Source organism: Staurois parvus, unplaced genomic scaffold, assembly GCF_062004578.1.
Source record: "Staurois parvus isolate SC_StPar_1 unplaced genomic scaffold, SC_StPar_1.0 ptg000575l, whole genome shotgun sequence".
NCBI classification, from domain to species: domain Eukaryota; kingdom Metazoa; phylum Chordata; class Amphibia; order Anura; family Ranidae; genus Staurois; species Staurois parvus.
This window is the reverse complement of record NW_028318371.1, coordinates 321,601-345,000: the sequence shown is the minus strand read 5'-3', so window position 1 is coordinate 345,000 and position 23,400 is coordinate 321,601. Positions and strand designations below refer to the sequence as shown.

Here is a 23,400-nt window from a genome sequence, read left to right as displayed (position 1 = left end):
CACCCTCTTACCCATTTGTCCATTCATCCATCCATCAACCCTCCCTACTAACCCTCCATCCATCCACTCACCCAACCATCCATCTATCTATCCAACCACTTATCCATCCACCCATTCACCCACCAACCCACCCTCTTACCCATCTGTCCATTCATCCATCCATCAACCCACCCCTCCATCCATCCATCCATCCATCCACTCACCCAACCATCCATCTATCCAACCACTTATCCATCCACCCATTCACTCACCAACCCACCCTCTTACCCATCTGTCCATTCATCCATCCATCCACCCTCCCTACTAACCCTCCATCCATCCACTCACCCAACCATCCATCTATCTATCCAACCACTTATCCATCCACCCATTCACCCACCAACCCACCCTCTTACCCATCTGTCCATTCATCCATCCATCAACCCACCCCTCCATCCATCCACCCTTCCTACTAACCCTCCATCCATCCACTCACCCAACCATCCATCTATCCAACCACTTATCCATCCATCCATTCACCCACCAACCCACCCTCTTACCCATCTGTCCATTCATCAACCCAACCATCCATCCACCCTCCCTAATAACCCTCCATCCACCCACTCACCCAACCACCCTTTTATAAAGCTATCCATTCATCCATCCACTCATCCACCAACCAACTACCCACCCATTCATCCAGCCGTATATGCATCCACCCACCTATTATTATTATTTCAGGTACTTTGCATAGCGCCGTCAATTTATGCAGCGCTTTACATATATATTGTATCTATCCATTTACCCTCCAACCATCCATCTATCCAACCACCCCTCTTACCCATCTGTCCATTCATCCATCCATCAACTCACCCATCCATCCACCCTCCCTACTAACCCTCCATCCATCCACTCACCCAACCATCCATCCACCCAACCACTCATCAATCCACCAGCCAACTACCCACCCATTCATCATCCAGCTGCTTGTTCATCCATCCACCCAACCACCCACCCATTATTATTATTTCAGGTACTTATATAGCGCCATCAATTTACGCAGCACTTTACATATATATTGTACATTCACATCAGTCCCTAACCCTCAAGGGGAGCACCATCTAAGGTCCTAACTCACATTCATACATACTAGGGCCAATTTAGACAGGAGCCAATTCACCTACTAGCATGTCTCTGGAGTGTGGGAGGAAACCGGAGTACCCGGAGGAAACCCACGCAGGCACAGGGAGAACATGCAAACTCCAGGCAGGTGCTTGGGTTTCAAACCAACGACCCTAGTACTGCCAGGTGGAAGTGCTGACCACTTAGCCACTGTGCTGCCCCTATGGGATGTTGAAAGAATTACTGAGGCAGGGTGTGGTGAGGTTTTCAGGAAGCTATATACACAGCACCCTACCAGCCATGATCTGTCTGCATTGCATAGATAAGCACAGAGACTCATTAATGCCATCATAGTGAAGCACAGGAACTCGGCGATGGCAAAATAAAGACGCACGGAGACCCACCGATGATGTCACTGGGCCTAAAATATAGTATGTGATGAAACCGGAAAGGTTCTATTTAATAATGTCATTATACTGCTGATGGAGGAGGGAGGAACCAGGGAAAGCAAAACATATTCAGATTAAACTTCAGCTTTAAAGTATACTCAAGGCCAAAGATTTTCTTTCTTCATAGAATGGATAAAGTAGGGAAGGATTATAACCTTTGTGTCTTATTGGGGGGATTTCCTTTTATTTCCTGTCCTAACACAACAGGAAGTGAGAGAACGTCTCCCAAACATGAGGAAAATCCCATCATAGAGAGGGGTCATTAGTCCCCACTGGAACATTTCCCTTCTTTTCCTGTTTCTGCAGCAACTCAGAATTTTGGGCTTGCCATCACTTTCCAATGAACGCACAATTTTCTGCAGGCAGATGCTGCAGACACAGGGACTCCCTGAAGGTGGCGCCATCGTCCTGGTTTGTTTTGCCAGTTCTTTGCCTTGGAGTTGCTCTTCAATGAAGCAATATTCCTAGTATAAGTAGACATATAAATGGGCAAAATGTGAAGAATAAACATGAGGGGAGGAGGGGAGGAGGAGGGGAGGAGGGGAGGGAGGGAGGGGAGGAGGGGAGGAGGGGAGGGAGGGAGGGGAGGGAGGGAGGGGAGGGAGGGGAGGGAGGGTAAGTGGAGGGAGGGGAGGGAGGGTAAGTGGAGGGAGGGAGGGTAAGTGGAGGGAGGGAGGGGAGGGGAGGGAGGGAGGGGAGGGGAGGCAGGGGAGGGGAGGGAGGGAGGGGAGGGGAGGCAGGGGAGGGGAGGGAGGGAGGGGAGGGAGGGGGGGGAGGGAGGGGAGGGAGGGAGGGGGAGGGGAGGGAGGGGAGGGAGGGGAGGGAGGGAGGGAGGGGAGGGAGGGAGGGGAGGGAGGGGGGGAGGGAGGGAGGGGAGGGAGGGGAGGGAGGGAGGGGAGGGAGGGGGGAGGGAGGGAGGGAGGGTGGGTAAGTGGTTGGATAGATAGATAGATAGATAGATAGATAGATAGATAGATAGATAGATAGATAGATAGATAGATAATAGATAGATAGATAGATAGATAGATAGATAGATAGACAGATAGATAATAGATAGATAGATAGATAGATAGATAGATAGATAGATAGACAGATAGATAATAGATAGATAGATAGATAGATAGATAGATAGATGATAGATAGATAGATAGATAGATAGATAGATAGATAGATAATAGATAGATAGATAGATAGATAGATAGATAGATAGATAATAGATAGATAGATAGATAGATAGATAGATAGATAGATAGATAGTGAGTGGATGGATGGATGGTTGGGAGGGAGGGTAAATGGATGGAAAGAAGGATGGACAGTTGGGAGGGTGGATGAATGGGTGGGTAAGTAGTTGGATAGATGAATGGTTGGGAGGGTAGATGGATAGATGAAGAGATGGATGGTTGGGAGGATGGATGGATGGATGGATGGGTTGGTGAGTGAGTGGTTGGATGGATGGATGAGTAGTTGGATGGATGGTTGGGAGGGAGGGTAAATGGATGGAAAGAAGGATGGACAGTTGGGAGGGTGGATGAATGGGTGGGTAAGTAGTTGGATAGATGAATGGTTGGGAGGGTAGATGGATAGATGAAGAGATGGATGGTTGGGAGGATGGATGGATGGGTTGGTGAGTGAGTGGTTGGATGGATGAGTAGTTGGATGGATGGTTGGGAGGGAGGGTAAATGGATGGAAAGGATGGACAGTTGGGAGGGTGGGTGGATGGGTCGGTAAGTAGTTGGATAGATGAATGGTTGGGAGGGTAGATGGATAGATGAAGAGATGGATGGTTGGGAGGATGGATGGATGGGTTGGTGACTGAGTGGTTGGATGGATGGTTGGGAGGGAGGGTAAATGGATGGAAAGGATGGACAGTTGGGAGGGTGGATGGATGGGTGTGTAAGTGATTTGGTAGTGGATTAATAGATGGTTGGTAGGGTAAATGGATGGATAGGTGGGTAAGAGATTGGGTGGGTGAGTGACTGAATGTTTGGGAGGGTGAATGGATGGACAGATGAAGGGTTGTTGGGAGGATGGATAGATGAGTTGGTGGGTGGGTGGCTGGATGTCCCCCAGATGTCTCTGCACGCTCGGAGTGCCTCCGCAGGATACAGACACAAAGACGGTATATGACAGCTGGTGTGCAGGAGATGAGCTCGGCAGGCGTGATCACATGTCATCAGGTGTCATTACACGGTAAATACAGGCGACACACCTGGGTGGGGGATATTTACAGGTAAACGGAGGACATAGGCCTTCTGTGTGATAATAGTCAGGATTATTCATACTAATGCTGTTATTAGGAGATGGGGCTGATGGTGATGACAGGTGCAAGGCAGGAGCACGAGCAACAACAGCCTGCGGCCATTTTTAGAAGCAGAAATTTTCCATTTCAATGCCATTTAACTTGGCTGTAGCCGATAGAAAAAAGAGAAAAACACACAAACCATCCACCAATCACATTTAAAATGATGAAAGGAGAGTCTGTGTGGTCGCACCAAAGCACAAATCCACTTTATTCATCTTCAAAACCTCATGAAAAAACTCCAGTGGGGGAGAATTACCTAGAAGGATTTTATGGCCAGCTTTAGGGCCCCATGCAGACCTTGATGTCCTGGTGCATCGTGTTCATGTGCATTTTTTTCCCCATACGTGATCATGTATTTCACTACGGCCCATTCACATGAACTGGCTGGCAGTGCGGCAAAATGTCCTTTTTTGGCATTGAGGGGCACCACAACGCACAGCACCGCTTTATCATGCCTTGAGGTGTACTGCAATGCGTGTGCATTGGCGGCCGGCTGCCTTAGTGCATTGGGGTGCCATTTACAATGAAAGGCGTTGCAATTAATTAACGCATGTAACATGCGTGCGCACATGTTACCACACTGGGCCACATAGGTGTGAATGGGCCCCTACTGTACTGATGGAGTACCGGGGGCACCTCCTCCCAAGCAGTACGATGTTGCTTCCATCACCATCCCCCTCCCAAAATAATCTCCATCTAAGTGTAGGGTGTATCTGCTTCTTAGGAACTCCCACGTGGCTCATTCACACAAGTGGCCAGGGGTGGTAAAAGCAGGCAGCTGAGCCATGGTTTTCTTGTCCCCAACCATCCACCTAAACAATGGCATGCAGCTGCTCAGCACTGTACACCTGACACAGCCCCGATTTTTGCAGGGGCAGGATTTCCAATATGAAGCCAAGACCAAGAACACGAAGACATGAGCTCAGACTAGAGGAGGAAAGCTCAACATGAAAGTGGAGCTCCACCCAAAAGAGGAAGTCCCACTTTAAGGCCTTGTCCCTCCACTCCCCTTTAAGAATTGTGGGGATCAGGGGCGGACTGACCATTCGGAAACTCGGGCACTGCCCGAGGGCCCGGGTTCAGTAGGGGGCCCCACGAGATGCCCCTTTTTCATAGGCTTTTTTGAGTTTTGGCAAGGACACAGGGGCCCCATGATCCCCTATTGCCCGGGGGCCCCATGAGTTGTCAGTCCGCCCCTGGCGGGGACCCAATTTTGACAGGTAGCCGCTCCCACATTCCTTTGCGATCAAGTAGGCAATGGGAAGTGGAAGTTGTCCTCGCTCCCCGTAGTCTTCTTGGACCCGTGACAGGTCCCAGAAGACCACGGGGCCATTCACTCGCACATGTGCAGTGGGCAGCCAGTTCTGAAGCTTTCTGAAGATGCTGGTGCTGGGGAGAGAGGACGGCCGGTGAAAATCGGCTGCAGGGAGGACACCGCGGGATCGAGGAACAGGTGAATGGCAGTTTTTGTAGCTGCTGACTTATTGTTTTAGATTTTGACTGGAGCTCCGCTTTAACCTTAGAAAGTATTTAACAGAAGGAGTAGTTGATGTTTGGAACAGACTTCCAGCAGAGGTAGGGAATCAGTCAATAGTAAGTCGATTTAAATATAGATCTATACTCATACAAACAGCTGGGGCAGCACAGTGGCTCAGTGGTTAGCACCTCCGCCTGGCATCACTACGACTGTTGGTTCAAATCCCAACCACGGCACCACATGCCTGGAGTTTGCATGTTCTCCCTGTGCCTGTGTGAGTTTCCACCGGGTACTCCGGGTCGTTGGTTCAAATCCCACCCACAGCACCACGTGCCTGGAGTTTGCATGTTCTCCCTGTGCCTGCGTGAGATTCCACAGGGTACTCCGAGTCGTTGGTTCAAATCCCACCCATGGCACCACCTGCCTGGAGTTTGCATGTTCTCCCTGTGCCTGTGTGGGTTTCCTCTGACACTGCAAAGACATGCTGGTAGGTGAATTGGCTCCTGTCTAAATTGTCCCTAATATGTGTATGTAAGAATGTGAGTTAGGGACCTTAGATTGTACGCCCCTTGAGGGTTAGGGACCTTAGATTGGACGCCCCTTGAGGGTTGGGGACCTTAGATTGGACGCCCCTTGAGGGTTGGGGACCTTAGATTGGATGCCCCTTGAGGGTCGGGGACCTTAGATTGGACGTCCCTTGAGGGTCGGGGACCTTAGATTGGACGCTCCTTGAGGGTCGGGGACCTTAGATTGTACGCCCCTTGAGGGTCGGGGACCTTAGATTGTACGCCCCTTGAGGGTCGGGGACCTTAGATTGTACGCCCCTTGAGGGTCGGGGACCGTAGATTGTACGCCCCTTGAGGGTCGGGGACCGTAGATTGTACGCCCCTTGAGGGTCGGGGACTGTAGATTGTACGCCCCTTGAGGGTCGGGGACCTTAGATTGTACGCCCCTTGAGGGTCGGGGACCTTAGATTGTAAGCCCCTTCAGGGTTAGGGACCTTAGATTGTACGCCCCTTGAGGGTTAGGGACCTTAGATTGTACGCTTCTTGAGGGTCGGGGACCTTAGATTGTATGCTCCTTGAGGGTCGGGGACCTTAGATTGTACGCCCCTTGAGGGTCGGGGACCTTAGATTGTACGCCCCTTGAGGGTCGGGGACCTTAGATTGTACGCCCCTTGAGGGTCAGAGACCTTAGATTGTACGCCCCTTGAGGGTCGGGGACCTTAGATTGTACGCCCCTTGAGGGTTAGGGACCGTAGATTGTACGCCCCTTGAGGGTTGGGGACCTTAGATTGTAAGCCCCTTCAGGGTTAGGGACCTTAGATTGTACGCCCCTTGAGGGTTAGGGACCTTAGATTGTACGCTTCTTGAGGGTTGGGGACCTTAGATTGTACGCTCCTTGAGGGTCAGGGACCTTAGACTGTACGCCCCTTCAGGGTTAGGGACCTTAGATTGTTTGCCCCTTGAGGGTCGGGGACCTTAGATTGTACGCCCCTTGAGGGTTAGGGACCGTAGATTGTACGCCCCTTGAGGGTTAGGGACCTTAGATTGTTTGCCCCTTGAGGGTCGGGGACCTTAGATTGTACGCCCCTTGAGGTTTAGGGACCTTAGATTGTTTGCCCCTTGAGGGTCGGGGACCTTAGATTGTACCCCCTTGAGGGTTAGGGACCTTAGATTGTACACCCCTTGAGGTTTAGGGACCTTAGATTGGACGCCCCTTGAGGTTTAGGGACTGATGTGAATGTACAATATATATGTAAAGCGCTGCATACATTGACGGCGCTATATAAGTACTTGAAATAAATAAAAATAAAAAAGGCTAACGGTGTAAAAACCTGAAGGACCATTCGGTCTTCTCCTGCCACCACTCTTCTCTGTTCCTATGATAGACAGAAGCATCTTTCCCCCCTAGACAGGCTCAGCAGTGCAGGTCACTCATCCTGGGGATATATGTTGTCTGATTGTCTTCCAGGGAAGGCGGTCCGAGGAATGAATGGAAGTCCGTGCTGTTTATAGACTTGGCTGGAAATAGCCGCAGCAAAAGAACCCGCTGCTTTTATTGGTTCAGCAGTTGAGTCCCTGGAGGTGGGGGGTTATCGGGGAAAAGGGGGGGTCACCTTATGGTATCCAAGGGAAGACATGCAATGGGGTTGATTTATGAAAGGCAAACAGACTGTGCACTTTGCAAGTGCAGTTGCTCCAGAGCTTAGTAAATGAGGTGAAGCGTCACTTTGCAAAGAGAAGCCAATCACATGCAAGAACTATTTTTTAAAAAATGCAAGAAATATAAAAAAAAAAAAAAACAGCATTTTTGCCTGCACATGATTGGTTGATTGAAGTCAGCAGAGATTCCCCTCATTTACTAAACTCTGGAGCAACTGCCCTGTGCAAAGTGCTCAGTCTATTTGCTTTTAGCAAATCTACCCCAATGTGCCCTTCACTAAATCTACCCCAATGTGCCCTTCACTAAATCTACCCCAATGTGCCTCTCACTAAATCTACCCCAATGTGCCCTTCACTAAATCTACCCCAATGTGCCCTTCACTAAATCTACCCCAATGTGCCCTTCACTAAATCTACCCCAATGTGCCCTTCACTAAATCTACCCCAATGTGCCCTTCACTAAATCTACCCCAATGTGCCCTTCACTAAATCTACCCCAATGTGCCCTTCACTAAATCTACCCCAATGTGCCCTTCACTAACTGCAAAGCTACAGTCCTCCCAGTTATGGGTTAAAAATGCAACAATGTTAAACCCTTCCTCCGACATCCCCTTTAGTCTGACACAGGTGTACCGGCTCCTCCCCTCCAGTCTTGCACAGGTGTACCGGCTCCTCCCCTTCCGTCTTGCACTTGTACCGGCTCCTCCCTTCAGTTTTGCACAAGTGTACCGGCTCCTCCCCTCCAGTCTTGCACAGGTGTACCGGCTCCTCCCCTTCAGTCTTGCACAGGTGTACCGGCTCCTCCCCTTCAGTCTTGCACAGGTGTACCGGCTCCTCTCCTTCAGTCTTGCACAGGTGTACCGGCTCCTCCCCTCCAGTCTTGCACAGGTGTACCGGCTCCTCCCCTCCAGTCTTGCACAGGTGTACCAGCTCCTCCCCTCCAGTCTTGCACAGGTGTACCGGCTCCTCCCCTCCAGTCTTGCACAGGTGTACCGGCTCCTCCCCTTCCGTCTTGCACTTGTACTGGCTCCTCCCTTCAGTTTTGCACAGGTGTACCGGCTCCTCCCCTTCAGTCTTGCACAGGTGTATCGGCTCCTCCCCTCCAGTCTTGCACAGGTGTACCGGCTCCTCCCCTTCCGTCTTGCACTTGTACCGGCTCCTCCCTTCAGTTTTGCACAGGTGTACAGGCTCCTCCCCTTCAGTTTTGCACAGGTGTACCGGCTCCTCCCCTCCAGTCTTGCACAGGTGTACCGGCTCCTCCCCTTCAGTCTTGCACAGGTGTACCGGCTCCTCCCCTTCAGTCTTGCACAGGTGTACCGGCTCCTCCCCTCCAGTCTTGCACAGGTGTACCGGCTCCTCCCCTTCAGTCTTGCACAGGTGTAGCGGCTCCTCCCCTCCAGTCTTGCACAGGTGTACCGGCTCCTCTCCTGGACTGGAATGGCTTCCTCTGATGTCACTGCACACTGGGAGCTCCTCACAATGTGCATTGGAAGCTGCAGAAAGTCAGATAGAGCTCGGCCTCATTTCCTGGCTGGAGGACGTCCAGCATCAGATTCTAGCCCTTTCCTGCCTAGCCTGACTGTCCCTGGCCCCGCCCATGAGTAACAGTTTATAAAACGAGTGACAAACATGGAGCTTCGTGCTGATCCAGAGGAACTTTCAGCATTCTGAGATTCACATATTTTGCCTCCACAAGAAAAGAGAGCGGAGAGAGTGGAAAAGATGTGGGATGGATTGGGGAAGGGTTACAAACTCTCTCGGGTTTTTATTCTGGTCTATCCTTGGGAAGCCACTTCTGACTTCCTGTCCCAATGACGGTGATCACCGAGACACCAACCCCCCCCCCCCCCCTTCAATTAGACATGTGCAGAATGAAAACATTTGTTTTGTTTCGATTTGTTATTTATATAATTTTGTTAAGTTAAATTTGTTTAGTTTTGAAATTCTTTTCATTTTTTAATTCGACTCAAATTAAATTCCGTTTTCAGAAAATTTTAATCGGCATTCAAATCTATTCTATCCGAAATTTGAATTTTGGAAGGATATATTCTGTGTTATTCTATTCTAATCTATTCGACTTTGAAAAGACAGTTATATTCTATTGTATTCTTTTCTATTCAAATTTATTCTATTTGAAATTCAAATTTCAGAAGAGTTATATTCTATTTTATTCTATTTTATTCTATTGTATTCTTTTCTATTCTATTCTTTTCTGTTCCAGTTTATTCTGAAATTTGAATTTCAGAAGACAGTTACAGTATATTCGATTTTATTGTTTTTTTTTCTATTCTCTTATTTTCTATGCTTTTCTATTCTATTTGAAATTCGAATTTCGGAAGACAGTTATAATTTTATTCTATTGAATTCTATTCTATTGTTTGTTCTATTCTATTCTTTTCTATTCTGTTCTCATCTAGTCTATTCGAGTTCAAATTTATTCTATTTGAAATTAAAATTTCAGAAGACAGTTATATTCTATTTTATTCTATTGTTTATGCTATTCTATTGCATTCTTTTCTATTAAAATTTATTCAGTTAAGAATTTGAATTTCAGAAGACAGTTATATTCTACTTTGTTTTTCTCTATTCTCTTACTTTCTATTTATTTTTAATTTCTAATCTTTCCTAATCTATTCGAAATTCACATTTCGGAAGACTCTTATATTCTATTTTATTCTATTTAATTCTATTGTTTGTTCTATTCTATTCTTTTCTATTCTGTTTTAATCTAGTCTATTCAAGTTCAAATTTATTATATTTGAAATTCGAATTTCGGAAGACAGTTATATTCTATTCTAGTTTTTTTTCTATTCTATTCTTTTCTATTCTATTTTATTAATTTCTATTCTATTCTTTTGTATTCATTCTTTTCTATTCAATTCAAAATTGTTCTATTCAAAATTCAAAACATTTGAGGTTATATATACCTATTTTCTATTATTCTATTGTTTTTTTCTATTTTAACCTAATCTGTTCGAAATTTGAATTTTGGAAGATAATTATTCTATTCTAATCTATTCATATTTTTTTGTATTCTAATCTCTTCTATTCTATTGTTCATTCTATTCTATTACAGTATATTCTATTCAATTCTATTCTTTTATTTTCTATTCTATTATGTTCTACCCTTTTCGAATTTAAGTCGAAATTCCATTCGCATTCAGCTTTGTTATTTCGGATTCATTACTATTGTAATTCGGATAAATCCAAATTTCTGAATAACTAATAATTTGTCCGAATTTCGCTTCAGAACGAAAAAACTAACCGCCCATGTCTATCCCCAATCAGAACTCAGACAGCAATAAAAGCCTAACCCTTCCCAACTCCAGGCTTTGGTTGCTGTAGCTGCTTCTGACCGGTAGAGCGGCGTAATCTGCACATCCTACAGTACAATCACGCCATACACAGATGTGAGGTGTATAAGCAGGTGGTCATGGGATGTCGGGGGAGGGGGTTGTGGGGCTTACCTCCACGAAGTTCAGGTTGACGCGGCACTTGGTGGCCATGTCCAGGAAGTGCTCAGAATTCATCTTGTCCAGGATGATGTAGACGGGGACACGGCGGGCGGCTGCATCCAGCAGGTCAGAGAGGATGTCCACATCGGTGAAGATGTCCATCACGATCGCAATGACCTGCAGAGGAAGATGAACACACCAAAACGTCAGGAACCGACTGCGCGATAACCCATTACCATTGCATGTGCTTAAATAGCGCCAACATCAGCAAAAGCGTAGAAAAACATAAAAGACACAAGTTCAAAAATGACATTATAGGAGACACCAATACTGGAACACTGGGGGAGGAAACGATATTAAGAGCCAATAAACGGTACAGATATTTCTACACAAAGAACATAAAAGGATACAATATAACGGAATGGGGAGAATAAAACGATGAATACGGAACACAGACAGGATCCGGGAGAGAAACATTCAATGTATTAAAAATCAGGAAAGTCTAAACCACCCGAAATGCAGCCAGAGGAACAAAGATACGTCCGAACTATCCATGGGAACATCTGCAGAGCTCTAGAGGGTCCAGTGATGAAATCATCTGCAGAATACATCAATATGTATCCATCAGGAGGGAGATGGGATGGAGCAATGTTCTGCAGAGCTCTAGGGGCCAATGAAGAAAATGAATTATCAGAAGGGAGATGGGACAGAGCAATGTTCTGCAGATCTGTAGAGAGGTTGTTGGTGGAATGATCTTCATAAAAAAAATAAAAAGATGAATCTATCAGAAGGGAGATGGGATGGAGCAATGTTCTGCAGTCTCTAGAGAGATCAGTGATGGAATAATCTGCAGAATATATCAATATGTATCCATGAGGAGGGGGGAGATGGGATGGAGCAATGATCTGCAGATCTCTAGAGAGGTCAGTGATGGAATAGTCTGCAGAATATATCAATGTGTATCCGTCAGGAGGGAGATGGGATGGAGCAATGCTCTGCAGATATCTAGACAGATCAGTGATGGAATAATATGCAGAATATATCAATATTTATCTATCAGGAGGGAGATGGGATGGAGCAATGTTCTGCAGATTTACAGAGAGGTCAGTGATGGAATAATCCGCAGAATATATCAATATGTATCCGTCAGGACTAAAATGGGATGGAGCAATGTTCTGCAGATGTCTAGGGGCCAATAAAGGAATAATCTGCAGAAGAAATAAAAATGAATCTATCAGAAGGGAAATGGGACAGAGCAAAGATCTGCAGATTTCCAGAGAGGTCAGTGATGGAATAATCCACAGAATATATTATTATGTATCTGTCAGGACGGAGATGAGATGGAGCAATGTTCTGCAGATCTCTAGAGAGATCAGTGATGGAATAATCTGCAGAATATATCAATATATATCTGTCAGCAAGTAGATGAGACAGAGCAATGTTCTGCAGACCTCTAGAAAAGTCAGTGATGGAATAATCTGCAGAATATATCATTATGTATCTGTCAGGATGGCGATAGGATGGATCAATGTTCTGCAGATCTTTAGAGAGATCATTGATGGAAGATTCTGGAGAATAAATGAATATATATATCTGTCAGCAAGGAGATGAGATGGAGCAATGTTCTGCAGATCTTTAGAGAGATCAGTGATGGAAGAATCTGCAGAATATATGAATTTCTATCTGTAAGGAGGGAGATGGGATGGGGAAATGTTCTGCAGACCTCTAGAAAAGTCAGTGATGGAATAATCTGCACAATACAGGTGAAACTCGAAAAATTAGAATATGGTGCAAAAGTTCATTTATTTCAGTGCAGCAACTTAAAAGGTGAAACTAATATATGAGACTCATTCCATGCAAAGCAAGATAGTTCAAGCCGTGATTTGTCATCATTGTGATGATTATGGCTTACAGCTCATGAAAACCCCAAATCCACAATCTCAGAAAATGAGAATATTGTGAAAAGGTGGAATATTCTCGGCTCAAAGTGTCCCACTCTAATCAGCTCATTCAGCCATAACACCTGCAAAGGGTTCCTGAGCCTTTAAATGGTCTCTCAGTCTGGTTTAGTAGGAATCCCAATCATGGGAAAGACTGCTGACCTGACACCATCACTGACACCCTCCATAAGGAGGGAAACCCTCAAAAGGTAATTGCAGAAGACGTTGGATGTTCCCAAAGTGCTGTATCAAAGCACATTAATAGAAAGTTATGTGGAAGGGAAAAGTGAGGAAGAAAAAGGTGCACAAGCAGCAGGGATGACCGCAGCCTGGAGAGGATGGTCAGGAAAAGGCCATTCAAAAGTGTTGGGGACTTTCACAAGGAGTGGACTGAGGCTGGAGTCAGTGCATCAAGAGTCACCACACACAGACGGATCCTGGACAAGGTCGTATTCCTCTTATCAAGCCGCTCCTGAACAACATACAACGTCAGAAGCGTCTTACCTGAGCTAAAGAAAAACAGACCTGGTCTGTTGCTCAGTGGTCCAAAGTCCTCTTTTCTGATGAGAGCAACTTTTGCATCTCATACGGAAACCAAGGACCCCGAGTATGGAGGAAGAATGGAGAGGCCCAAGGACCCCGAGTATGGAGGAAGAATGGAGAGGCCCAAGGACCCCGAGTATGGAGGAAGAATGGAGAGGCACAAGGACCCCGAGTATGGAGGAAGAATGGAGAGGCACAAGGACCCCGAGTATGGAGGAAGAATGGAGAGGCACACAGTGCAAGATGCTTGAAGTTCAGTGTGAAGTTTCCACAGTCTGTGTTGATTTGGGGAGCCATGTCATCTGCTGGTGTTGGCCCACTGTGCTTCATTCCAGGGTCAAAGCAGCCGTCTACCAGGAGATTTTGGAGCACTTCATGCTTCCTTCCGTAGAAGAGCTTTATGGGGATGCTGACTTCATTTTCCAGTAGGACTTGGCACCTCCCACACTGCCAAAAGCACCAAAACCTGGTTCAATGACCGTGGGATTACTGTGCTTGATTGGCCAGCAAACTCGTCTGACCTGAACCCCATAGAGAATCTATGGGGCATTGCCAAGAGAAAGATGAGAGATATGAGACTGAACAATGCAGAAGAGCTGAAGGCCGCTATTGAAGCATCCTGGTCTTCCATAACACCTCAACAGAGCCACAGGCTGATAGCTTCCATGCCACGCCGCATTGAGGCAGTAATTGCTGCAAAAGGGGCCCAAACCAAGTACTGAGTACATATGCAGCTTCTACTTTTCAGAGGTCCGATATTGTTCTATGTACAATCCTTGTTTTATTGATTGCATGGAAAATTCTCATTTTCTGAGATTGTGGATTTGGGGTTTTCATGAGCTGTAAGCCATAATCATCACAATGATGACAAATCACGGCTTGAACTATCTTGCTTTGCATGTAATGAGTCTCATATATTAGTTTCACCTTTTAAGTTGCTGCACTGAAATAAATGAACTTTTGCACGATATTCTAATTTTTCGAGTTTCACCTGTATATCAGTATGGATCTTTCAGGAAGGAGATGGGGCAGAGCAATGTTCTGCAGATCTCTAGAGGCCAATAAAGGAATAATCTACCTCCATCACTCAGAAATCCAATCTTCTAGTCCACTGGTCTCCAAACTATGGCCCTGCTACTACTGCTTGCCTTTATTCCCAGGCTCTTAGCGGACTATTCCTCCCACTGACACCAATGATGGGGCACAATTCCTCCCACTGATACCAATGATGGGGCACTATTCCTCCCACTGACACCAATGATGGGGCGCTATTCCTCCCACTGACACCAATGATGGGGCACTATTCCTGTTACTGCCCCAATAATGGGGCACTATTCCTCCCACTGATACCAATAATGGGGCACTATTCCTCCCACTGATACCAATGATGGGGCACTATTCCTCCCACTGACACCAATGATGGGGCACTATTCCTCCCACTGATACCAATGATGGGGCACTATTCCTCCCACTGACACCAACGATGGGCCACTATTCCTCCCACTGACACCAATGATGGGGCACTATTCCTGTTACTGACACCAATGATGGGGCACTATTCCTCCCACTGACATCAATGATGGGGCACTATTCCTCCCACTGACATCAATGATGGGGCACAATTCCTCCCACTGATACCAATGATGGGGCACTATTCCTCCTTCTACTGACCAGAGACACTATGAAAGTTTTTTTTATACTCCTACTGGCCACCAATCCTGAGACATTGTTTACTTTCACGAACGTCAGGGCATTTTTTACTCCCATTAGCCACAGTCCAGCCCCCCTAATGTCTGAAACACTATAAGCTGGCCCTTTGTTTAGAAAGTTTGGTGGCCCCTGTTCTAGTCTGATTAAAGTGCCATCATCTGCCTGGTCCTCACTTACTGATTTATTACCCTCAGTCTCCTGGATGGCACAGACCAGTGGTCTCCAATCTGCGGCCCGGGGGCGGAATGCGGCCCTTTGTCTGCTTTTATTTGGCCCTTTTTGTATTTTGCCCCCACTGTTAAATATAGCGGAGCATAGTTTCTGCCACTGACACCGACAATGGGGCACTATTCCTCCCCCTAATGCCGAAGATGGAACATTGTTTACTCTCACTGACATCAGGACATTTTTTACTTCCACTGGCCACAGTCTGGCCCCCCTAAAATTTGAAGGACAGTAAGCTGGCCCTTTGTTTAGAAAGTTTGGAGACCCCTGGCACAGACTCACATTTATACCCTCACACACAAAATGTAAAGTACCACCTCATGGCAAGCCCCCTGTCCATTCTGTACATACTGGGAGGGCCGCTTCTTTTTCTCTTTGCTCCTACTCCTCTTGGAATTCCCACACTGAAATGCCTGCATTGTTCTAGAGCAGTGGTTCTCAACCATCCTAATGCCGCAACCCTTTAATACAGTTCCTCATGTTGTGGTGACCCCCAACCATAAAATTATTTTCATTGCTACTTCATAACTGTAATCTTGCAGTGGGAGGAGTAATGCCACATCATTGGTGTCATTGGGGGGGGGGGGGAATAGTGCCCCATCGTTGGTGCCAGTGGGGGGAAGAATAGTTTCCCATCGTTGGTGTCAGTGGGAGGAGGAATAGTGCCTGATCGTTGGTGTCAGTGGGAGGAGGAATAGTGCCCCATCATTGGTATCAGTGGAAGGAATAGTGCCCCATCATTGGTGTCAGGGGGAGGAATAGTGCCCCATCATTGGTGTCAGTGGGAGGAATAGTGCCCCATCATTGGTATTAGTGACACCAATGATGGGGCACTATTCCTCCCACTGACACCAATGATACTTACCTTGCTGACCCCTGCTCCAGCCTGGGCTTGCTCCCTCCCTCTCCCATCTACAACCAGCATACCTGGCTGCAGCAGCACCACCATCTGCACGGTACAGACACTTACCGGTCAGCTTTCTTCCTTCTCCGGCCACTCTCCACTCGCTCCAGCAGCTCCCTCACTCAATCTTCTTTGATCTTCGCGCTGCCGCTCGGCTCCTCCTCTCCAAGCTCCACCTCCTCGCCGGTGATCGATTGGCTGCCTGTGTGCCTCTCCTGAGCTACAGTTCCGGCGGCCAATCACTGGTGAGGAGGCGGAGCTGTTGAGTGATCCCGGGGGTGTGGCCAGTTGACAGGGGCAGTATGTTATCCTGCCCACACATCGTCTGGAGACGGATAGAGGAGCGGTGTCTCGGGTACTAATGCGTTTTCTGATGGTCTGAGGCGACCCCTGTGAAATGGACCCAAAGGGGTCGTGACCGACAGGTTGAGAGTCGCTGTTCTAGAGTATTGTGCTGATAGATGGTCACAGTTTCCTTATGGAAGATGGTTTATACTTCGTGTTAGACCCATGCAGAAAGTATCTATACATGAAACAAAGTAGTTAGCGCATTTCATTTTTATAGTTTTTCCTACCTGCTGGGCAGAACGAATCATCCTGCGCACCTCCTCTTTGATGCTGGGGCTGTCCGCAGGTGGTGGATGTATTAGTGTGGTCACCTCCGTCCCCTGAAATCCAAAGATGGTTGGCCAGCCAAGATCCAGCTCTGGGGCAGCGGTGTCGGAGTGCATGGGCCAGTAGGTCCCTGAGGAACCATCAGCATCATCCTGCATGCCATAGACAGTGTCTGTGTACATGCTTTCCTGGGTGGGTTCAGGAGGTCTCTGAAGATTTTTGGAGATGTGGTCAACTTCAGAGGGGCATAGAAAGTCAGGAGCCCCCTCTTCAGTGAGGAAACGCTCATAGCCTGCAGGACCCTCTTCAGTCAGGACATCAATGGCGATACGATAATACTCCTTGTAGTGTGGGGGGAGGTAGTTGGGGTCCAAAGGGTTGTCTCCTTGGGAGGAGCTCTGGGAGCGTCGTGCCATGGCTCTACACCAGAGGGAGGGGAGAGACGGGACCTGGAGAAAGATACAAAACACAGATTATTAACCTGCAGCACTAGGAAATACCTACAACACACCAAATACAAATGTACTAAAATTCCCAGTGAGTGATTGAATGGATGGAGGCATCTAGTACACTTCCGGCTCCTGAGAAACTACTATATCCAATATACCCAGCCAGTCAACGAGGAGTCAGTAATGAATAAAGCTGGCAAACGCTTCAACAGTTTCTGTAAATGAAATGATCCAAAGTGTTGGTAGTATTCTATTTTGAGATGCTTGGTTGAAAACGAAGGAACAGTAGTTGAACTAGCCCAAACCTAGCCATGAGAGTGGTCAACACAAGCAGTCTGATCCCATACTATGCTACTGTAAGACAGTAGTCCATGTAGTTTCTCAAACTTTGGTTCTCTTAGAAGTCAGATGCCATTTTGAGTCAAATTTTCTCTACACATGACTTTTTTTCAGCGGTTTATAGATTTTGGTTAGGTGACCCCCTAGGGAGATGTTTCTTCTCCTCAAGCAAGGTTGATCTATCCAGTTAGTACCTTAGGTCCCACAGCAAGAATCAAGATGGAGATTATGTGACACTATTTGTATGTACAATACACTACAAAAGCATTTCATAGAGTTCCAGCATGTCCTGTCTTGCGTTACTGTACCCCTTTAACAGGGCTTTTTTTTCAGCAGGAACATTGGGGAACACAGTTTTGGTACCTTCAGCACTAAATTTATGCAATGGCAAGGGATGCAGGGGTGTCCTGGTGGGTCTATTGATGTTGAGGGATCTACTTTTAATCTATTGTTGATGGTCTTTTTGCCAGGAGGGATCTACTATTGAGGTAGGGGTCTATTGTTGATGGCTGCTGGGAGATGCATGGTCTCTGATGGGGGGCCCCTTGTTGCTGGGGTGGTCCGGGAGTTATTGTTGCTGGAGGCATCTAATGTTGCTGGAAGGGGTCTATTGTTGCTGGCTTCAGGGGATCATAACAAATTACATAGAAATTACTTCGCAAAATGAAATGTTGCTTGGTTCTTTATTCTCTAAATGGAAAGATACTAGGAGATGGATAGTTGTGGAACCAAGGGGCGGTGCTTGAAGATTGATAGGGAAGCAGAGACAAGGGGTGACTCAGAAGGGGTAGTACCTGAACCTATTCTCAGAGGAAAAAAAAGCCCTGCTCTTTAATATGAAAAATATTCAGGTAGGTAGTCCTACCTGAATAGTTTTTTGCCTTCAATACCCTATTCATCCCCAACCCACTACTGCTTCACCCCAAGGACAGGCCTATTATTTGGGTGTACTTCGAAGAAAGCGAACCACAAAACGTTCAACCAAAAGGCAGCTCTGTTTCTATTGAAAGAATTCTGATTGATGCTTTGAGTTATGGTGCCCATAGCCATAGGGGATTGTCTCAGAGTGGGTGATCATCCAATGATTGCGAAGAACAACCCCATGCTGCTCTTGAGGAACAAAACAATTGGAAAATCTAGCCAAGCTTATATCAACTGCTGTACCTGGTGCTGTCGCTATGTGGCTCCCCTGCTGCCTCCACTGTCCTACAAATGGGACCCCATGCTTGACTACAATACTTCTCCCAATCGGGGAGAACTAGCCCAAGGAGATAGCACTTGTCTTGGCTCTCCAGGTCTATGGCAATGTTCTCTGCTCTAAATATAGTACGATGCAATGGGGCCCCATGCTTGACTACAATACTTCTCTATAGGGGAGAACCAGCCCAAGGAGATACCACTTTTCTTGGCTCTCCAGGTCTATGGCAATGTTCTCTGCTCTAAATATAGAACGATGCAATGGGGCCCCATGCTTGACTACAATACTTCTATCTCCTTGGGCTGGTTCTCCCCTATAGAGAAGTATTTTGAGCATCTCCCTATAAATTTAGATCAGCTCATGGGGGAGATCTCTGATGGGGGGCACAGTCTCTGATGGGGTGCTGCTTCAGATTGAGTGCGGCTTCGAACGAGTGCATAGAAGAAGCAGTTAAACGCAGCAGTTGAACTAAAGCAGGAGAACTCAAGCAGCAGGAAGACACAACAACAGCAAGAAGCTCTACTGCATGCTGGAAGACTGCAAGCAAACACCCTGGGAAACCTCTTACATGCCTGAGACCCATCCCGTGTAACTTTATATAATACTCCCCTCTTCTCCTCTTCATATTACTATCCTCTGTTCCCAAATCTCATTTCTCTACCCCTCTGCTCCACCCCACAACCTGTACATCTCCCCCTCACTGCTATCATCTCCCTACTACTGCTCTCTTCACCTCCCCAAAATGTCTCTTCCACTCCTCCTTCTCATTTTCCTCTCCTCCGTTCCCAAATTCCATTCACTATATCCCTCTGCCCCTCCCAAACATTTGTATATCGTGTCCTCACTGCTTCCCTCACCCCTCTATGGCACCCACCACCTCCTCCTATTACTCCACTCTCCCACTGACCCCAACACCTCCACTAGGAGTTTCTCACGCTCCTGCACATCCCGCTCCCATGCCACCTTTCTCACCCTTCTCCTCCTCCTAGCCGCGGGGGACATCTCCCCAAATCCTGGCCCTCCACCTCCCTCACCCGCTCAACACCCTCCCGCTTCCACGTCCTACTGCAACCCCCGCAACTTAGTATCTGTCTCCCTGCTCCCTAAAATCTCCCCCCGTTTTCATGTGCACTCCTGAACGCCCGTTCGGTGTGCAACAAGCTTACCGCCATCCACGAACTCTTTGTTTCCCGCTCCCTCAACCTCCTGGCGATCACGGAAACCTGGATCCAGCCCACTGACTCTACCTCCCCTGCTGCACTCTCCTATGGAGGTCTCACCTGGACCCACTCACCCAGGCCTAACGGTCGTAAAGGTGGTGGGGTTGGTCTGCTCCTGTCACCGCAGAGCACCTTCCGAGTCCTCCCAAACCCCCCCCTCCCTATCCTTCTCCTCCTTCGAGGCCCACTGCGTCCGACTATTCTCCCCAACCCCCCTGAAGATTGCTGTGATATACCGGCCTCCTGGATCCATACCCCGCTTCCTGGATGACTTCTCCTCCTGGCTACCCTTCTTCCTCTCCTCTGAGCTACCCACCATAATTCTTGGGGATTTTAACATCCCTGTCAACCTCGACAACCCGGACACAGCCCGTCTCCTCCACCTAACCTCCTCCTTTGCACTTGCACAGTGCATACAATCCACCACCCACTCCGACGGAAATATCCTTGATCTTGTCTTCTCCAACCGATGCGCTCCCCACAACCTCACTAACACCCCCTTCCCTCTCTCTGACCACAACCTGATCACCTTCTCTATCTCCTCGTCCTCCAATGCCTACCCCTCCAAATGTCACACTACTACCAGCCGTAACCTCCGCAACCTTAACCCTGCCTCCCTCCACTCTGCAGCTGATCAACTCCACGACCGCATCCTCCCCCTGTCCTGCCCCGACTTGGCTTTGACCGCCTACAACAACGCGCTCTCAACAGCCCTTGACTCACTAGCGCCTTTAACCACACGCAACACCAGACCCCGACCGCTCCAGCCCTGGCAGACTGATCACACCAAAACCCTCAAACGACAAAGTCGTGCCCTAGAGCGACTATGGCGCAAAACCAAATCCAAACAAGCCTTCACCCGCTACAAATCTGCCTTCCGCACCTACACCTCCTCCCTCCATGCTGCCAAACAGGCCTACTTCTTGACCCTCATCAAGGCCCTCTCCTCCAATCCTCGCCGACTCTTCTCTGCCTTCAACTCTCTACTCTCTCCACCCCCACCTCCACCCAGCACCTCACTCACTGCCCTTGAGATTGCCAATCACTTCAAAAACAAAATTGACACAATTCGCAAGGACATTGCCGCAACTCACACGCCCTCTCAACCTGTCCCCTCTCACACAGCTACCCCCTTATCCCCCCTCCCCCTCGACATAACCCGCAGGGACTTCGTCGCTGCTCAAACTCTCTCCAACCCCCTTCACCCTCACTCAGCTACCCCCTCATCACCCCTCTCCCACGGCCCCACCACTGCTCTGACCTCCTCTTCCACCCCACCCTACATTCCTCATACTGAAGCTCCCCCAACACTCCACACCTTTGACCTTACTACCATCGAGGAAGTCTCCAAGACCCTCTCTGATGCCCGCCTCACCACCTGCCCCCTCGACCCTATCCCCTCACAACTTCTACGACCTTCCTCCTCCTCCATCCTACGCTCCCTCACCCACATCTTCAATCTCTCCCTCTCCTCAGGCACTTTCCCCTCCCCTCTGAAACATGCACACATCACCCCCATACTTAAAAAGCCCTCCCTGGACCCCAATGACCCGAACAACCTCAGACCCATCTCCCTGCTCCCATTTACATCTAAACTCCTCGAGCGCCTAGTCTACGCCCGCCTATGCTCTCACCTCAACGACAACAACCTCCTCGATCCCCTACAGTCCGGCTTCTGTCCCCTACACTCCACCGAAACTGCCTTACTCAAACTCTCCAACGACCTGCTAACCGCCAAAGCTAATGGACACTATTCAGTGCTCCTACTCCTTGACCTCTCTGCGGCCTTCGACACAGTCGACCACCCCCTCCTCCTTAAAAAACTACACTCCCTCGGCCTCAGAGATTCTGCTCTCTCCTGGATCTCATCCTACCTGTCACAACGCTCTTTCAGCGTTACCTATAATGCTACCACCTCCCCCTCACTCCCCCTCTCTGTTGGGGTCCCTCAAGGCTCTGTCCTCGGGCCCCTTCTCTTCTCCATCTATACCTCCTCCCTTGGCCAACTCATACACTCTCACGGCTTCAACTACCACTTCTATGCCGACGACACACAAATCTATCTCTCAACCCCCCACCTCACCCCCTTGGTCTCAGCCCGAATCACACACCTACTGAGCGACATATCAGACTGGATGTCGCTCCACTTCCTTAAATTGAACCTCTCCAAAACCGAGTTTCTTGTCTTCCCCCCAGCCCGGACACCACCCCCCATTGATTTCTCCGTCACATCCAACAACGCTACCATCAAACCCGCCCTGCAGGCCAGAGTACTGGGTGTCATTCTGGACTCCAACCTATCCTTCCAGCCCCAAGTCCAATCTTTAACAAACTCGTGCAGACTCCGCCTCCGCAACATGCAGACTCCACCTCCGCAACATCGCCAAAATCCGCACGTTCCTAACCCCAGAAACCACTAAACAGCTCATCCACTCCCTCATCATATCACGACTCGACTACTGCAACTCCCTCCTCACTGGCCTGCCTCGCCGCTGGCTATCCCCTCTTCAGTCCATCCTGAACACGGCTGCCAGACTCATTCACCTTTCCAACCGCTCTGTCTCCGCCACCCCCCTCTGCCAATCCCTCCACTGGCTTCCGATTGCGCAACGGATCAAATTCAAAATCCTAACGCTGACGTACAAAGCTGTCCACCATACTGCCCCGAACTACATCACTGACCTAATATCCAAGTACCGCCCAGCACGCACACTCCGCTCCTCACAAGACCTCCTTCTCTCTAGTTCCCTGGTCTCCTCCTCCCATGCCCGCCTCCAGGACTTCTCCAGGGTGTCACCCATCCTCTGGAACTCCCTGCCCCAACCCATCAGATTATCACCTACTCTCCTCTCCTTTAGGCGCACCCTGAAAACCCATCTCTTCAGGGAAGCCTACCCCACCCCCTGCTAACTTGCCTCCCTCCTCCACTCTTCCTACCACTCCATCCCCCACAGCTATCTCCTCCTGTGCCACCACCCCCTCCTTCCTAGATTGTAAGCTCGAAAGAGCAGGGCCCTTGATCCCCTCATGTTTTGCATTGTATTGGTATTGTTCTGTCACATGTTCTGTCTCCCTTTGTAATGTACAGCGCTGAGCGAACTATTGGCGCTTTATAAATACTGTATAATAATAATAATAATAATATTGTAGTCAAGCATGGGGCCCCATTGCATCGTTCTATATTTAGAGCAGAGAACATTGCCATAGACCTGGAGAGCCAAGACAAGTGCTATCTCTTTGGGCTGGTTCTCCCCTATAGAGAAGTATTGTAGTCAAGCATGGGGCCCCATTGCATCGTTCTATATTT

At 48.2% G+C, this 23,400-nt stretch overlaps 1 protein-coding gene across 1 annotated transcript in view; it reads right to left on the bottom strand.

Annotated features, from left to right (window-relative positions):
• SACK1H (scaffolding CK1 anchoring protein H) overlaps window positions 1-23,400 on the bottom strand; it is a 137,678-nt gene that overhangs the window by 11,354 nt on the left and 102,924 nt on the right. The window contains exons 2-3 of the mRNA XM_089692021.1: window positions 16,848-17,336; window positions 10,963-11,127 (exon numbers count right to left, since the gene is read on the bottom strand). Coding sequence (XP_089548147.1) covers window positions 10,963-11,127; window positions 16,848-17,303 — 621 coding nt within the window. The 5' untranslated portion in view covers window positions 17,304-17,336. The remainder of the gene's footprint in view (window positions 1-10,962; window positions 11,128-16,847; window positions 17,337-23,400) is intronic.